This window comes from Chanos chanos, chromosome 9 (assembly GCF_902362185.1).
Source record: "Chanos chanos chromosome 9, fChaCha1.1, whole genome shotgun sequence".
Lineage (NCBI taxonomy): Eukaryota > Metazoa > Chordata > Actinopteri > Gonorynchiformes > Chanidae > Chanos > Chanos chanos.
This window is the reverse complement of record NC_044503.1, coordinates 18,148,221-18,167,261: the sequence shown is the minus strand read 5'-3', so window position 1 is coordinate 18,167,261 and position 19,041 is coordinate 18,148,221. Positions and strand designations below refer to the sequence as shown.

At 44.8% G+C, this 19,041-nt stretch overlaps 1 protein-coding gene across 2 annotated transcripts in view; it reads left to right on the top strand.

Moving 5' to 3' along the window:
- prdm16 (PR domain containing 16) overlaps window positions 1–17,925 on the top strand; it is a 139,609-nt gene extending 121,684 nt beyond the window's left edge. The window contains exons 5-16 of one of the 2 annotated variants that reach the window (XM_030784427.1): window positions 1,751–1,952; window positions 3,109–3,256; window positions 3,633–3,786; window positions 4,481–6,002; window positions 6,169–6,256; window positions 8,326–8,495; window positions 8,801–8,878; window positions 12,497–12,666; window positions 12,928–13,099; window positions 15,450–15,692; window positions 16,919–17,093; window positions 17,848–17,925. In XM_030784427.1, coding sequence (XP_030640287.1) covers window positions 1,751–1,952; window positions 3,109–3,256; window positions 3,633–3,786; window positions 4,481–6,002; window positions 6,169–6,256; window positions 8,326–8,495; window positions 8,801–8,878; window positions 12,497–12,666; window positions 12,928–13,099; window positions 15,450–15,692; window positions 16,919–17,093; window positions 17,848–17,925 — 3,200 coding nt within the window. Of the gene's footprint in view, window positions 1–1,750; window positions 1,953–3,108; window positions 3,257–3,632; window positions 3,787–4,480; window positions 6,003–6,168; window positions 6,257–8,325; window positions 8,496–8,800; window positions 8,879–12,496; window positions 12,667–12,927; window positions 13,100–15,449; window positions 15,693–16,918; window positions 17,094–17,790 lie in introns of both variants that reach the window. The other variant, XM_030784426.1, reaches the window with a different exon arrangement.
- The last annotated feature ends 1,116 nt before the right edge of the window (window positions 17,926–19,041 follow it).

Genomic DNA, 19,041 nt, shown 5'->3' with positions numbered 1-19,041 from the left:
CAATTCAACAGGGCTCTTTTTACAGGCACTCAGACTTCTCTGATGATGCTTTTCACTTCAATTTTCACTCAAATACACTCTCTAATTCAGATCAGATGGCAGCATTTCAAACACTGATTACATTTTAAAGCTGAACTGTACTGAACTGTTGTAGACAACAACTCAGACAAAATAAAAACAAGTGAAATATTAATTTATAAAAAACTGTTGTGATATTAAAGACAGAACTGATGTTGAGGGTGTGAAATTAGTTCGCTAAGATAGTAAAGCAAGTATTGAACCCGCAGCTCACTCTGTGTCAGACATAGGAAAGTTATTTTTTACGGAGTCTGTGGGGTCTTTGTTGGTTGGTGGAATCGGATCTTTCTAGGGCTGTTCATTGTTCGGGGCTTGTATGGTATGAGCTTGAATATACTCTCAAAACTGTTGAACTTGGCGCTGGTGTCCGGACACTGCCATTGAAAATACCATGACATTTTTATTTATTTGACCTTGGTCGTAAAACAGTTTCATGCTAAACAAAGGTCTGACCCCTGAGGGCACGGAATGGCATTGTTTGCCTTTGGCTGTACCTCACTTCCCTCACAGCACATGGCTGATTTCATCTAATTAACAGGGCTTTGTTTTAGATACATGATACTATTTATTAACACTTTGTGTGTGTGAATTGGAGCCTTTTTGTTTAAAACATTGTAATTTGATTGATGCTGTGCTGTGATGCTGAATGGCTGCTGCCATGAAACTAAAGCCTCAGCTCCTTTGTCAGGAGGAAAGGAAAATTCACACTCATATTTTAATGTCAGGTTAAATGGCTTGATTCCAGATGTACTGACTGAATTGATTCCTTTTTTGATACTTCAGAGTTTTGGTAATGCTATTCTGACATTAATACTGAATCTGTTTTTTCTACTGATAACAAGCTGTAGAAAACTGTAGGACTTCAAACAGTATCTGAAAGTTTGTTGGAGAGCATAATGCATTTTGTGGTTTTCATATGCAGGACACAGTTTAAAAACAATTAAATATCTATATGTACTTGTTGTAGTGTTTCCAGTCTTGTCTAGTTTGTTCAGTGGTATAATGTTATTAATTATTATAATAGTGTTAGTTATATAAAACACAGTGTATGTCTAATGTGTTCAGTGGTATAATATTATTAGTCATATACAAACATAGAGTGTGCCCAGTGTGTTCAGGGGCATGATAGTGTTAGTTATATAAAACAAATTTTGTGTCCATTGTGTTCAGTGGTATAATATTACTAGTGATATACAAACACAGAGTGTCCCCTATTATACCTCAGTGTCCACTATTATATCTCAGTGGTATAATAGTGTATGTTATATAAAACACAGTGTGTCCAGTGTATTCAGTGTGTTCAGTGGTATAATGTTATTAGTGATATACAAACACAGAGCGTGTCCAGTGTGTTCAGTATAATGTTATTAGTTATATACAAACACAGTGTGTGTGCAGGATTTATGGTTGTTTGGGCAGCTCTCTGTTTGTTTTGCTTCTTTGTTTTAAAAGGATCTTTGTTTGTGGAAATATTACGATTTTTAATGATGGCTTTTGACGGTGGCTGGTTTAGCAGTTGGTGATGGTGACTGGTTTTCTGTGATAACGACTGGTTTTGGTGATGTTGATTGTAGTTATCTGTAACAATGACTGGTTGTCTGTAGTCATGACTTGTTGTTGTGATGCCATGTGTGGTCGGTGATGGTGATTGGCTAGTGTCTGTTGTCCCCAGATGAGCAGATGTACCGCTGTGAGGACTGTGATGAACTCTTCTCCTCGAAGTTGGACCTGCGGCGACACCAGAAATACTCCTGCAGCAGTGCAAACTCCATCTTCGGCTCGCTGAGCACAGACTTCAAACAGGAGCAGGAGGACAGGGACGAGCCAGTGCATGAATGCAAAGACTGTGAGAAGATTTTCCCCAGCGAGTACAGGTGAGTAGGCCTGCTCCACACACTGCTGAACTTCCCATACTGCATTCAAATCTTCTGTAGGGCCTGTGTTGTGTGTGGCAGGACAGAGCCACAGACGCCTCTCTGTCAGCGGCACAGGGCTGTCACCGGGCCTGGGCTGATTCTCATTAAAGTGTATTTTGATTTCAATTTAATCTCACTGAACCAAGCTGGATTTATTCTGACTGAACTGACCTGTATTCAAAGGCAAAATAATTTAACTGAGAGTTTCTGTACACAACATTACATAATTGCAAGGGGTTAATCTAATGATCACGGGAATATTTCAGAACATTGTCATACTCCTCTGGAATGACTCTTACCAGCCACTTTATCAGAAACCCCTTCAGGTGTACAGTGAAAGACAATGGCCCATCTGTTACCATACACACTGAGTGTTAGTAATCCCCATCCTCTAGTCCTTCATCACTGGTCACTTTCAGACTGCTGGACTGCTGCTGGCTGGTTATTTTTGGTTGGTGGGCCAATCCAGCAGTTACACTGATGTGTGTAAAAACCCCAGCAATGCTGCAGCAATGCTGCTGTCCCTGACACGCCTGTACCAGTGTGATACCCACTCTTATGACACTACCATGTCAGTGTCACTGCTGTGTTGAGAATGGTCTGCCACACAAATCATGTCCGGTCATCAGTGGTCCTGTGGCAAGAAACTGGTTAACAAATTGTCAGTGGGAGCAGACAATAGGTGTTATTTTACACCTACATAGTGTGTCTATAAGGTAGGTATGCCTCATAAAGTGGCCCAAGCTAAGAGTTTCTGATAAAGTGGACAGTGATTCCATATGAATTTTACTATGCATTTGAATTATCCACACTTCCTTTGCTTATCAGGAATTGCTGTGTTAGGTCTCCACTCATACCATAGTTTCTCCACATATAGAGTCTCACTTCACTGTTAATTAGAAAAAAAACAGAGAGCCTTTTTATGGCTCACTCAGCATGTGAAGTGTGGAGAGCAACAAACATATTCTGACTTTTTTTTTTGTTTCTTTTTTTTTTTAAGTAGCCGACACTGCCCACTGGGTCCGTTATGGTTGGTATGTCAGTAGTAAGAGATAATATGAAGAGGTTGAAGAGTGTGTTTGAGCTTGTGTGTGTGTGTGTGTTCTGTTTTCAGTCTGGGTCAGCATATGATCGTTCACACAGAGGAGAGGGAGTATAAATGTGACCAGTGCCCCAAAGCCTTTAACTGGAAATCCAACCTCATCCGTCATCAGATGTCTCACGACAGCGGAAAGCGCTTTGAGTGTGAAAACTGTGATAAGGTGTGTGGATTTTGACTTTGATTGTACTAAAGTCATAATTGTGTATAATGTCTCAAAAATGTACCCTTATATTAACTGTAGGAAAAAAATATGATTTGGTGTGGGCTACAATTTTGAAACATTTGTACACATTTCACAAAGAAACTTTCACTCAGCAAATTATCAGCAGTTCAAACCTTTCTTGATTTAAACCTCTGTCTAATCAATAATATACAGGGATATGCGGTGTGGCCGTAACTGAGTTATATATGATCATTGTAATGTTAAGAATGTAATCAAGATAAGGCTAGAATGTGATGTGTGTGTGTGTGTGTGTGTGTGTGTGTGTGTGTGTGTCATTGTGTTTGTGTGTGTGTGTGGGTGTTTTCTCCTACAGGTGTTCACAGACCCCAGTAACCTGCAGCGCCACATCCGTTCTCAGCACGTCGGTGCCCGAGCCCACACCTGTCCTGAGTGTGGCAAGACCTTCGCCACATCCTCAGGCCTCAAGCAGCACAAGCATATTCACAGCAGTGTCAAGCCGTTCATCTGTAAGTCTGAGCAGGCTTGTCTAAGCCTCAGATACAATTACCCATGTCCAAGGGCCTCTCGTCTAGCTCCGCCCCAAGATTGTGACAGCAATTGTTTTATAGGTCAGAGCACTAAATGAAATTCTAGAGCTGCTTTACCCCCACCCCATTTGTTTCACATTTCTGCCTCACTCTCTCTGCTTTCTTCTTTTCTTTCTTCAATTCCCTTTTTTGTTTTCCCTTTTGTGTGTGTCTCATAATATTTTCGGTATGAAATGGTATCATACTTCTCTCTCTCTCTCTCTCTCTCTGTCTCTCTCTCTCTCTCTCTCTCTCTCTCTCTCTCTCTCTCTCTCTCTCTCTCTCCCCCCCCCTCCTTCTCTCCCTCCCTCTCTCTGTTGTGTTTGTTCTTTCTCTCCCTCATCTTTACTTTTCAATATTTTTAACCTTTTAAATGAAAGGAACTGAATTTGTGTTTGTGTATGAGTTTTAGGCACTACTTAATGTATTAGTGTAGAAACTGTTTGTGTGGTGGATTAGTTATGTTTTGACTTTGATGATCATTATGAATAACTGATAGATAAGTATAACAGAGTCATACATGTCTTTATCAGTGTGATTAGTCCTTATCAGAGTGACCTTGATCAGTATTAAACCATGACCCCAAGGGAAACAGTATGTTAATAGAATTAACCAGGCATGTGTGTTCTCCCAGGTGAGGTGTGTCACAAATCCTATACTCAGTTTTCCAACCTGTGCCGCCACAAGCGGATGCATGCTGACTGCCGCACACAGATCAAGTGTAAGGACTGTGGTCAGATGTTCAGCACTACCTCCTCTCTAAACAAACACCGTCGATTTTGTGAGGGGAAGAACCATTATGGCCCTGCTGGCATGTTCACTCCAGGTATTCCCATGACCTCCAACCCTATACTGGCCAAGTCCAAGTCACACCATGGCCTCAACCACGCTGGACTGGGCTTCAATGACTACTTCCCCTCTCGGCCACACCATCCAGGGTTGCCCTTCTCTCCTGCGCCACCAGGCTTCCCCTCCCTCTCCCACAGCTTCCCAGGGATCTTTCCACCTTCACTGTACCCCAGGCCCCCATTGTTACCTCCGAGTCCCTTGCTGAAGAGCCCATTGGGGAACAGTCAGGATGGGAAGCTCTCTCACAGTCCTCTGGAAAACCATCCTCTGTCCATGATCACCTCCATGAACAACAGCAATGGAGGGCCTGGCCTCAGTGGCCAAACGGAAGAGAAGAGCGAGTCCAAACTGGATCTGTCCTCCCCTCCAGATGTTAAGGGCAAGGTGAAAATGAGTGATGTGTCGGATGGCAGTGATCTGGAGGACGTGAACACCACCAGTGGTACTGACCTGGACACTACCACTGGCACAGTGTCAGGCTCCGATCTTGACAGTGATGCTGAGAGCGAGCGGGAAAAAAGCAGGAGGAAGGTAGTGCAAGAGCCCAAGCAAGATGAGGTGAGCAGCAGCTCAGTGTCCATCTCCAGCGCAGGGAACAACCTTGCATGTGAAAGACCCCTTCTGTCCTCCCAGCACTCATTCTTCCCACCCCCTGACGAGCAGGCGCTGCCGGCAACTGGAGCCACCACGGATTCCATCAAGGCTATCGCATCCATCGCTGAGAAGTACTTTGGCCCAGGCTTCATGGGTCTTCAGGAGAAGAAGATGAGCTCGCTCTCCTATCATTCCATGTTCCCCTTCCAGTTCCTGCCCAACTTCCCACATTCCTTGTACCCATTCACTGACCGGGCACTTAATCCTAATATGTTCTACAAACCCGAACCCAAGTCACCTGGCGAACACGTACAGAAGATGACTGCTGCTGCTGCCGACTCCCCCTTTGACCTCACCACCAAGCCCAAGGAAGTGAAACCATCACAGCCCCTGCCCGCTGGCAAGCCAGCTCGACCCTCAAGTACACCCCAGCTTCTTCCTGGTGAAGAGCAACCACTGGACCTCAGCATTGGCAGCCGAAGTCGGGCGAACCAGAACGGAAGCGGCACACCTGAACAGCGGAAGAACCATGTCTACGGTGTCTGTAAAGTCTCTGTGAAAGACGACCATCCTGGACTGGCCCAGTCACAGAACCTGCGCCAGCCCCAGCTGACTCAGCACCCGGCATCCATGCCCCAAGCCCCCACCCCTCAACAGCAACCTGCCCTGCATTACGCCAAACCCTCACCCTTCTTCATGGATCCCATTTACAGGTATTTCAACCCGAGTAGGTCGTCAGTAACATACCCACAAAGAAAAGGTTGCGTTTAGGTTGCACGTGAAGAAAGATATCTTGTGATAGTTATTGCTCTTGACTTTGGATACCTCAGTGCAGAACCCTACCTTCGTTTGTACGTAACCCTTGGTGCTGTTGTCCAGCAGGGTGGAGAAAAGGAAGCTGCTTGATCCTGTAGGAGCTCTGAAAGAAAAGTATCTCAGACCCTCTCCACTGCTCTACCATCCTCAGGTACTGTACCCCAGCACAGTGATAGTGCCTGACAGTGTGAATTAAATTATGAGTAAGAGATATTGATTCATGATTACGATTATATTCAAGTTCATTTATCACTTCATAGCGTGGCCCTCATTCTCTATCAATACACATTTGCATTGTTGTCAACGGCTGTGTTGAACTGCTAATCTGGTTAAATCCTCTTATCTGGTCTTATCACCTGTTAAGATTTTATTAGGTGTGTGGTCCGGTCTGATTGGTCGAGTCTTTCCTTATATTGATTTTTTGTACGTGCCATTCCTTCAAGTTCTATAAGCCAGAGTAGAGTTCAGCAGGGCTGCTGCTCTCCCCACGGTGTGGAAAACAAAGCTTTGTTTGTTCTCTTTGGCTTTGGAAAAAAATCAGTCATCATTGTTTACTGTCACAATTTTAAATCTGTCCCACCTTGGAATGATGATGACTACAATAATGATAATATTACTAAAGAATGCCCATTTCAGCCAGAGTGAGCAATCCCACGTCCCAGGTACCGCTCGCTGCAGCTAAACTTAGTTATGGCATTGTTTCTCGTGCAGCTCTAGGTTGAAGTCTACAGCTAATAACTTCCTGTCATTTTTTGACCCTGGCTGCCCAGATAATGTCTGCGTGTCCATCAGGGACTTCCTGTGTTTGTGTGCAGTAGAATGGCCTCTCTTGTCAGGAATGCTCTTATCTGACCTGTAAATCTGTCCTCTATCATTTGTGTGCTACTCACCCCCCCTTTCCCCTTTCTTCCAGTCCTGTCCTGTCCTCTCCTCTCCTCTCCTCAGCTCCGCTTCTGTTGTTGGCACAGGAGCAGCTGATGTGAGTGGATATGTCTCCACAGGGAACAGACAGGAGCATAGAATCACAAGATCACCAAACCAATACCAACATTTCTACACTTCCTGTTCTTACATTCTCAGTGAGCTCAAAAATGTGTGTCAGACACAAAAGTTGGAATCAGCAGTTAACTGCTGCTGTTTGGCACTTTTATGGCAAATCTCCATCATTCTCTTTTACGGCAAATCTCCATCATTCTCTTTTATTCAAGAGCAGAGGCTTCAGCTTCTTTTCAGGGCCTTGGCTCTCGTGTAATGTAATGTGATGTAATCTTTTGATCTGTGTTTTAGAGAGAAATTAAGATTTCTCTCCTTTCCAGTTAAAATCAGTAATTATCCCCCTGGCACTATAAGGGGGGGGAGTGGATGCTGTCAGGACTATTATGTGGGACAAATGCTTTATCTCTCTGAGTTCCCCTGCACACAGACACCATTACTGAACCAGTGCGGGGATGGAACCAAGGTAGAGCCCGGATGCAGGCAAATAAATTGAGACAGTACGTCTGTCTCTTTGTTTATCCGTTGTCCCCAAAACCAGGAAGGATGTAAGCTGTTTTTGGCTCCTGATCCATAAACCTACGCCTTTGTTCCACCCATAATGGGGGAAGTTCTATCAGCATGGGGTATCTTAAACCATATTGTACCGTTACCGTCGTGCTTTGAATGGCTCATTCATTGGGACTTCTCTCTGAAAGTTGTTGAGAACTGTCTGGAGGGGGATCCCAGAGGGGCCCACTCGAGTGGCTGGTAACGTGCTACAGGTCAGGGAAGTGACTCTGAACAACACAATCAAGACTCGACCTCTCTGATATACAGCTTCCTCCGGGTTTCCGTCCTTCACCATAATAATGCACCCTCACTCCCCCATCCAGTACTGTGGTCCCAGCATGGAACTCTTGGCCATCACATAGTATTGTGTTACTTAAATATGGAACCACAGTGTCAGATCCTAAACTTCAGATGTGTGGCTTGACCATACAGGCTCTACTTCTATCAGGGAGAAAAGCCAGTGAGACAAACAGGAAAGTGACAATTCTCTGAGTTTCTGAGGTGGCATTTATACTTGTCTTTGAAGTCAAACGGTGCTATGGTGAAGCAAAATTTGATGGTTTCAAGCTATGTTGGTGATAGATCTCCAAGTTTCCCCAATTTCCTCCATTTGTCTTTCCAGACTCCAGGGCATAGTGTTCTGGGTAAAGTGTTCTTCCCTCCTTTTCCCTTCAGGTGTCTGCAATGGAGAACATGACTGAAAAGTTGGAGAGCTTTGGTGCATTGAAACTGGATGCCCCCAATTCCCTACAGCATCCCTCCCACCACGTCTTTAACTTCCGCTCCCCTCCACCCTCGCTGTCTGAGGCCATTCTACGCAAAGGCAAGGAGAGATACACCTGCAGGTGAGAACTCGCTCATCCCCACTTGAACAGACAGGGATGCCATAACTGTAAAAACACAATAATGAAAATGTGATAAAACTGTGTGGGTGCTTAACAGTAATAAGTTTAGTACCAAATTATAGTTATTGCATATGATTAACAATGATTTGGATGCTACTCAGATATATCTGTGATGTCTTTTTGTATGTCTGTCATATCTGTGATCCATTTGGTGCATTGTTTTAGCTGAAGTTCACTTTTCTGATATGGCAGTGAGTCTGTGTAAAAAAAAGTCCAAAAAAACCTATTTATCCCCTCTTTCTCAGGTACTGTGGGAAAATCTTTCCCAGGTCAGCTAATCTTACCAGGCACTTACGAACACACACAGGAGAGCAACCCTACAGGTGAGCTAATGCAGACTCATACACACACACACACACACACACGCACACACACACACACGCCCACACACACGCCCACACACAAACACATACACACACACACACACGCATACACACACACACATACGCATACACACACACACACACACGCATACACACACACACACACACAAACACACACGCACACGCACACACGCATACACACACGTACACACAAACAGACACGCACACACACACACATACACACACTCACAGATATACACACACACACACACACACGCTTGCGTGTCCTTGTCTCATTACCTTACACAGTCTACGTCACTCCACAGTTCAGTGCGTTATTCTCACACAGAGGGAATGAATCATGCTGAATCTGCCCATGGTTTCAAATCCTCAATGTTAGTGTTAAACGTCTCAGTGACCGAGGAAGGCAAAAGCAGAGAGAGGGAGAGGGAGGGAGAAAGAGAAGGAAAGAGAGAGAGAGAGAGGAAGATTAATTTTGTCTGAACAGATGTTGTGGAGGTAGGGGAATGAGGCTCTGGACAATGTCAGTGTGTAATTGTCCTCCTGAGATCTCTCTTTCTCTGCAGCTTAATCATCATCCATTCATCTGCCCTGCCATCTGCAGCCTTACTGAGCATTCCCCATCTGACTCACCACTCCTCTGTACCCTCCACAGAGCAGTAGGCTAATGGAGGGGCACTGACCTTTGACTTAAAGGGCAGGGATGTGCATTGTCAGTGTTCTCTGACAGGTCTGCAGTCTACCTCCTCTCTGCTGGAAAACCTGTACACTCAGGGCTCATAGCACAATGCAAGCAGGGCTGAGCTCCACTTCTTACAAAGCTACAGTGTCCAGCACATCTTACACTCTCTTCCTACTGGACTAATCCATGCTACAGACATCAAACAGGCTTAGTTGTGGAAAGAACAGGCCTTCACAGTTCTGGTCTGATATTTTAAAGATGCTTATCCACAAGTGATTTTATGTCTAAATGAATTGTGAAGAAAAACAGTTTATCAGAAATAAATAAATGTTACTTGCTTATTTGCAATGGAGACAGTGAAGATGCAAGCCCTGTAAAAGTGGCCAGAATAAATGTGTGTGTGTGTGTGTGTGTGTGTGTGTGTGTGTGTGTGTGTGTGCGCGCGCGTGTGCATGTGCGTGTATGTGCGTAAATGTGTGTGTGTGTATGTGTGTGCATAAATGTGTGTGTGTGTGTGTGTGTGTAGGAGTACAGTTTGAGTAAACTGCACAGGCGAGTGAAGTAGGGACAAAGGGACCTAACAGGGACAAAGATGAAAACATACAAAGGAAACAGACATTTAACAGCATTGATAGGGTATTACCTGTTGAAAACAATAACTAAACCACGGTCAGACATCAAGATAAAATAGTTACCTACCAGGGAGTTGTTTTTTAGTGTAATTTCTGTCACATGCATACGGTAACAATTTTGATCCGGCCATTTTGCATTTCCCTCATTTCTTAAATCATTCTCAAAAAAACGTCTTTACCCCTGGGCCAGAGCTGAGCTGCCTGTGTGAGACCTTGAGAGAGGACGTAAACAAGTTGTTATAGAGCACAGGGCCGGCTAAAGCACACTGATACCGCGCCTCACTAAAATCACCTCAGGGGACTTGGTCAGTCATTGCATGGTTGGCGCGATCCAAACACTCCTCTGATTAGCTCGTTTAGGAACAATTTACCCTAACAAAAAGCAGACATCGTCATCCTCGTCATCGTCGTCATCATCATCATCATCATCATCATCATCATCATCACCCAGCTCTTTAGTAAACAAGGCCAAGTTAGTCTCCCATCAGCCTGGGTCTCCTGTATGCAGCCTTCATGCTCCATTGTAGTTGGTCTCTTTACCCCCCTGGAGATGCTATCAGCCTGGTGCAATCGGCTAGGCCTGGCCTGACCATTCAAAGACCTCATTCAGACTGCAACGCTCCATCTACAGCCTCTGTAATGTGTAAAAAAGACTAGCTAAGATGATGAAGTAATTTAAAGTCCCCCTGGAGACACACGAAGAAAAATAAACAAAAAAAAAAGGCGGGGGGTGGGGGGGCAGAAAAAGACCAGTGAGGGAGAGGAGAGGGAAAAAATGCCATCTTGGCATTTTACCATTCTCGATGAACCATGTTATGCCTAGTCTGGAAATTAGACATAGACACACACACACACACACATACAGAGAGAGAGATGTGAATGTGGAACATGAAAAGGGCTTCGCATCGAGATTCCAAGCACATGATGACGAACGTTTTTCCCAAAGCAATTAGCTCCTCTGAAAGGGAACCTTGCGGTGGCAGTGGATTGAGGGGGGGGGGGTAGTCGGAGGACCAGTAGTCCGGTCTCCGACGCCATGCTCTCTGACAAAGAGGCTCTGTCTGGTCTGGCCCAGGCGGTCCGCAGCTTCAGCATGCTGTTTATTTATCAATATGGTAAACTGATGGTCTCCGGCCGCCTCTGGACCGCACCGTGGCCGTCGGGGACAGCTGGACCACAGCAAAGTAGCGTGGGCTTGGGCAAAGCTCTCGCCCTTAGAGGAAGCGTCCCAAGGCCAGACATACACACACACACACACACACACACACACACACACAGGAGCAGAATTAGATGAACCTTGGACCTGTCACTGGACAAATATGTCCTCATTTCAAGATTCATTTAAAAAAACACAGCTACAAATGTGTCTGACAGCATAACTTGGTCAGCCAGCACAGCAAGAGACATAAGAGAGAGTTTTCTTTCACTTTGAGTGGAAAGGTCAAAAGCCTGATGAAATGAAATACAGTTATGGTCATGATGTTGATGCAGGCTTAAGTCTTGGAAAAACAGGATAAGAGTTAATGTTTATGTGGAGAGTCAATGCTGGTCTGTAGAGTTCATCAGTGCAGCACTGCTGCTTATAAACATGCACACCATCCTTATGTCCTTATATGTAAACTACCTTACCAGTCTGACACTGACAGTCAGAACTATATTCACACAGAAAGACACTGTTATATAGCCATACCATGGCTTGTTCACACTAGCCTGTAAGTGGCATGTCTGTGACACAAACTGCCTGTCTTCTGCTAGTGTGTGTAAAGCCAGCATCACTGCAGCACAGCTGTGTAAATCAGAGCAGATACCTCAATTTGTCATTGACTGTGTTTCTGGTTGTGAACTTGCTAACTCATTCCCCACATACAGTAGGCTGACCTTAGCGTTCAGACAAACTAGTCAAGTCTAATCAGTTTTAGATGAAAAATGACAGTTATGCTCTGATGGTTAACGAGCTGTTGAGATGGATTTCTATGTTAAAAATGTGCAGCATTTCTCTGAGAGGAGCTCAGTCATTTGTGTTTTTTATGCTCATTCTCAGTCATTTGTGTTTTTTATGCTCACTCTCAGAAGGCAGTGAATAAAAGAGTGTCTTATTTGCTTTTCTGAAAGGCCATTGAGACAGACAGAGAACAGGATTAGTGAGAATCCAGCCACTGCATTCAGACAGAAACAACTAATTTCTCCTTTAGTTTGTCAAACAAGATCTTTAGTTTGTTCTCTCTCTCCCCCTCCCCCCCCAATCTCTCCCTTGCTCTTGTTCCTCTCTGTCCTCATATGCAGGTGTAAGTACTGTGACCGTTCGTTCAGCATCTCCTCAAACCTCCAGCGACATGTGCGGAACATCCACAACAAGGAGAAGCCCTTTAAGTGCCACCTGTGTAATCGCTGCTTTGGTCAGCAGACTAACCTGGACCGCCACTTAAAAAAACATGAACACGAAAACATCCCAGGTACACACCGCCTCACACAAGCCCTGACCGTTAATCCATATTACAGGACTAACGATCAAAACAAAACACCACCCCCTGTCTATTTCCAAAATATGGTCCAGAAGAAAAGATTCGGTTTGATTCAAGGTGTGAATGGAGGACCAGGCTAGCTTAGAGACAGCAGGCCTCGATAACCATTCACCTCTCTTTCTGTCTCTCTCTGTTTCTGTATGTGTGTGTGTGTGTGTGTGTGTGTGTTTACAATGTCATCTGATCTTACAGTGAGCCAACACTCTGGGATGCTGTCAAACCTGGGAACAAATATCTCCTCCCCAAACTCAGAGCCAGAAAACCATGCACTTTTAGATGAGAAGGAAGACTCGTACTTCTCCGAAATTAGGAATTTCATCTCCAACAGTGAGCTGAACACAGCCTGCAGCTCGACAGAGAAAAGGTTCAGTACTTACACATACACACACACGCACGCGCGCACACACGCGCACACACAGACACACATACACACACTCACACACACGCACAGACACATACACACAGTGTGTATGTAATGCTCTGGCCATCATCTGGAGGCAAAGTTCTTGTAAGCTCTAAGTTGTCTCGTTTATTTCTGGCTCATGCTTGCACCCTTGTGGCAGAGATTGGTACTGCATTGTATTGTATGTATTGTCAGAGTTGAGGGAGTAGTGATAGACTGCAGCAAGTAATGACTAGTGTGCACTTTTAGTTCCCAACTCTCACTAACAGTGACACCAAACAACACTTACAAACAAAGGTTTATAACCATTCTTTTATGAGTAGAACACCAGTGAGCGTGCGTAAGGAATAAACAAGCTTTATTTGACACTCAAACACGTGTCTGTGTGCCATGCGAGTTTAAGTCCCCCATTACGCCGCTGAAGTGCATCACTTATCGGGAAGAACGTGTTACAACTGGGAAGTGCAGACACACACACACACACACACACACACACACACTGTGGAAGCAGTCATCTAATTAGCACATAAACAAACAATACAAAACATGCAAGATATGGCGATTGGCACAGCTCAGGCCAAAAGCAGGCAGGCTGTGCAGCCCTGAGAGTTCACACAGACAAACGTGTGTTGGCTGAAGTGTCTGTGTGAAAGAGTGATTTAGAGTGATTTGAGAGCACTGGCCCTCATGGCAGTGACTTCTGGATCCTCTTCTGTGTCAGACACATGAAAGATCTGGTTTCAGGGCGGTCCACCATCACCCTGTCGTCTGGGACCAGTAACCTCACCCTGGCCTGAATGAGCAGAGTGTACCATTTCTGTATCACTAACTCAGATATGTGCTCTGTTTTCAGTGTCTCCTGCATTGACCCATGCTGAAACACTCATTCTCTGAGTATGTCTCTTTCAGCCCCCCCTCTCTGGGGTTCACAAACAAGTCAAGTGAGCAGTGAGGAGAGTCCTCTGGTGGTAGACGCCTCCTTAACCTCCTCTCCCTCTCTTCCTCCTGCTGTAGTAAGGCAGGGCTGTGCAACTCCCTCTGAGGGAAGGTGGAGGTGGGGAAATAAGGAATCGTCTGTTCTTTCAGACTTGACAGCCAAAAGAGGAAAGGATTTCATGAGTTTGACTGATGGAGCTTAAATACTGTATCATGTTTGCCCTTCGACTCACTCTCTGCACCCCCCCACCCTCGCTGCAGCCACCCTCCAGGGATTGTCAGATTGAGGCATTTATCTGCAGTCTACACTGATGGAACCCCCCCCCCCGGCCATTAACCCAAACAGAGCACTGACATGTTTAGACTGAGAGACAAAGCACAGGTCTGTGTCAGGACCAGGCGCTGTCTCACTGCACATGGACTTTCTCTTGGTTAGGGCCAATTTGATTATGGGATATTTAATCTAGATGGAGAAGTGGAAAGAAAAAAAAAACAAGGACCTTTTTCTATTTTCTTTGTCTTTGTCATCTTATTTAAAGTCTACCCTCTGCCCCCACCCCACGTCCTGACACAGTCTCTCTCTTCGCTCTCATAAATGTGTCCACTTTGATGAATGTCTGGTGTGAGAGCAGAGCGGTGAACGAGCACTTTTTACGGTGGGGGGGCAAATTCTCTCAGGGAAATGACATCATCAGCTCTGAGGCTGGCAGAGTTGAAACCTTCTGGAATGTTTCCGTAAAGAAATCATGGTGCTGATAGCCTGTTTGCAGAGCTTTTGGTGGGGGGGGCGGGGGGGGGGGGGTGGTTAGGGTCTTTTTTCTGCTTTGGTTGTCATTGGCAAAACAAACCTCAATTACTGAGCTGAGGCTTGTGTGAATGACTCAGACTGGCCTGGTACAGACGGGCCAATTTATAACACCACCACTCCACCCAGAACGCAGTTCCTTTAATCGTAGGTTCAGGCCTGTGTCATGTGTCAAGCCTGTGCCTTCTCATCCCGTGGCTGTGGGGATGTTTGTTAATCACTGTGTCCAAATCGCTGTATTGTTAGTGAGAAACAGAGAGAGAGACAATCACTCCATTACAGTAAGGACGTATGGAGTGAATATCCCAGCACAGGGACGTATGGAGTGAATATCCCAGCACAGGGAAATATGGAGTGAATATCCCAGCACAGGGACGTATGGAGTGAATATCCCAGCACAGGGACGTATGGAAAGGGGAGTAATATTGGAAATATGATGGACTTAGCTGGACCAGCAGTCCTGTCTAGAGAGATCCATTTTATGGCCTTTGTTTATGTCACAATTCAAAGGTAGCTAGGATGACAAACAATGCTTATGCTCTTTCCCATAATGCTCCTGTGTGTCCACAGGTCAGACAAGGCAGAGGAGGAGGTGCACCCTGAAAGTCATGCTCTGTCAAGCACCAAACTGAGTAGCGGAGAGCCACTGGAGGAGGAGGAAGAAGAGGTGGAAGGAGATGATGAAGATGAGGAAGGTTCTCTGACCGAGAAGTCACAGGACGAGCCGGCCTCCCCTGCTACCATGGTGCAGGGCCCGTTTGAGGATGATGAGGAGTCAGGCCCCCTCTCTCTGAGTTATGAGCACACTCGCAGGTGACAAGACACCACCAACTCCTCCACAACTACTCCATCATCACTAATCACCTCCTGTTTCTGTGTGCTCCTCTGTCTCTACAATGTTTTTACATTTTTACCAAATAGAATAGAATAGAATACAATACAATACAATAGCATTCTTAATATCATTGCTGATGCGGAAATTTGCCACCTTAACGTGGGTGAATGCAACCTCTGACAAAATGCAGTAAAACAAGTTCCCACCAGATGGCAGTAGAAGCCTTATTCCTAGACTCCAAGAATATATATATTTTGAAACCACATTCTCACTCTACTAATGCTTTGGAATAAAAATGTCAGTCTTATGACCATCTGAGACCTGAAATATTAAACCTAGATTTAAGGCTAACTGGATTTCACTGGGTTCAAAATTAACCCCAACCACTGACAAAATTGGCTTCAACATCAGCATCAGTCCTTCCTCAGTGAAAGCACTTAACGCTACTAACTGCTTATTGTATATTGTTTACTGTAAGTCATTCCTGCACATGTTTCCTGTGTATGTGTTCTTCCAAATATTGGTAATTACAGTGAGACTAGTTATTTCTATTTCTATCGGTAGAATGCAGTGAACTCATGTGAAAGTCATGTAGTCAGTTGCCCTGCTGATGTGAGAGAGAGAGAGTGATTTATTTGGAAGATATTGCCTTTCATGGCTTGTTTCACCTCATCCCATTTCTCCATCTGTTTTTCATCGACTTCCCTCCATAAGCCAGCAGCCTGCAGACTCTGGCCTCTGTAACACTTCTTGGAAGAATCACCTAGACATCTTGAGCTATTTATGCTTAGAGATGTCTTTACTATGTAGTTTAAGTATCATGTTACAAACTGAACGTGGCTGGAAAACGGACTGTTACTTTTTCTTGATCTGTTTCTAAACATGCACATGGGTAGCAGGAGTGTATGTTAAATGCCTGAGCTGTTCACATGCTTTTTTGGCATTGCATTATTACTGTTCAGGGGAGGCTGGTAGATTTCTACCATGGCGTGTGCATGTGTCCATGAATGTTCATATATTTGTGTCTGCGCGCCTTTCTTTTTCATGAAAGCCTTCCTCAGTCATTCTGTGCCATTTCCCCGCATCTTGCGTCTCATTCCCCCTGTTGCATGCCCGGCATTATTCATTCCTCTGATTGGACAGAGTGTTTGGTTGGGCTAACCAGGGGTCAAACCCCTCCTTCCACCCTCCTCCCCCGGCGCAGGTGTATTGAGGAGGATTCAGCCCTATTAGGTCTGGAGCCCCTCCCTGGGTTTGCCAAGGGCCTGGACCTCCACCATAAAGCCGCAGAAGAGCCCTTTGACGTTAAAGACATTTTTAACACCTCGCTAGAGTCAGAGGCACTGAAAGAGACGCTGTTCAGGCGCGCAAAGACTCAGGTACGTTCCCTTGCCCCAAGCAGAACCCATTGGGAAAGGGATAATGAGGTTAAACCTTAAGAGACAATTAGGTTAAACCTGAAGCAACAGAATGTACAGACAAAGCACCCTCCCACCATTTTTCTCTGACTGAATTTAGGGAATAAACACTTTGATGCTAAGCAGCTGAGGATTGAAGCAAATTTTATTGTGAGCTCCCGTGTCCCTCTCTCTCTCTTGTCTGGCTTATCTGTCTGTTGGTCTGCGATGAGGAGACAGAATACATTTTTGTCTTGGCCAGTGTATGGCCCTTCATCTTCCTTCTTACTTTCCTGTTGTAACACTCCATCGCTCTTGTAACTATCCTGTTGTAACACTCCATTACTCTTGTAACTGGGGGATGACTGCCATGCCCATGTCTGCTCCCTTCTAGAAACTGTCAGGAACCAGGTAGACATAGAATCAACATTCTATCATGACTTCCTTTCTTATCATCTTCATTTACTCAAACTCTCGAAGCATGGAAAGTTTCAGAACAATGTGGGGAAAAAAGTTGAAGTCCCACTAGAGTTGTAAACATTTTGTTGTCATTTAAATATTTGATGAATAAAGAGAACAAAGAGTATTTGACATTGGTCTGTATGGTCTTGTGTTTGAGGCATTTTTCCGTACCTACTTTGAGTTGAAATGTGTCTCTGTTTTGTGTCTCATCCTCCAGGCTTATGCAATGATGCTCTCTCTGTCTGAAAACAACCCTCTACACTCATCTTCCCAGAATTCCCTGGATGCTTGGCTGAACATGGGAGGAGGCACTTCAGAAACGAGCTCCTTTCACCCCCTAAACCACATCTAAGTCCAGAGAGATAAAGAGAACAAGAGTTTAGAGGGAGAGCAAGATTAAGGAGGGGATGAAAGAGCAAGAGACCATTACCAACATGAAGGTAGGAAGATATTTGGAGGACCAGAGAGGCCATCTGAGATGAACTATCTCAGGAAAGGTTTGGGGGGGTTCTGGGATGTTTTTTTGAACTGGGAGCGACCCAGAGACAGAAAAAAGTAGCTGTAGAGTCAGTTGTTCATTCCACAAGGGGGTTAAAGAGAAAGAACCTGCGACATATCCATGGTTTTGCTCTCCTCAACTTCTTTCTGGAGGTCCTGGACTGTCACAAGCTATGAAAAAACAAGATCCCCCCCCCCCCCCCCCCCCCACAGATAGTGACACCACTCTAAATTGACAAATTTAAAATGTCCATGCACACTCTTGTTACCTGCACAGATGCAAGTCAGAAACCATGCCCTGCATGACAACAGAAGAATGCCTTGACCCTGTGATGCGATGTAAATGGAGCAGTAGAAGGTTGTGTGTACTGAGTTCAGTAAAGGAGAAGTTATTAGTTCATACTCCTGATCACATTAGTGGCATCTTTGAGAGTGTCTCTACACAGTGGTCAGTCAGAGGACTTCATTTGCTGCATTCCACCATCCACATGTCCATCAGTCACAACTACAGGATCGACAACTGCACTGCCCTCTCCACAGTATGTTTTTACACACACCAGTCTCATAGAACAATGGAAGTGCTATGAATTTCTGAGAGCACAAATACACTGAAAGAACACCCCTGGCCAATAATGCAGTGCATAAGATTGAGGACTTTATGCCAGTTACTAACTAGTTAGGGTTACTATGATATGAACTTTGAAAAACGATAAATGTTCTTTTCTGATTCAGTTCAATGACATCGCTAAGGATACAACTGTGAAAACATCGAACCAAGTTAGGACTTATCTGTGCTTTCATTTGGGGTAAACCTGATGTTACTCCAGTGACGAGATCTTGACACCCAATTCAAAATGCATTCTGTTCAAGGTTTATCACTGACAAATAGCAAGAGCTTGTTTGTCACATATGTTCAACAATCAATATGTTACTGTTGTTGTTCCCTTTGTAGCTGTTGTGAAACGTGTGA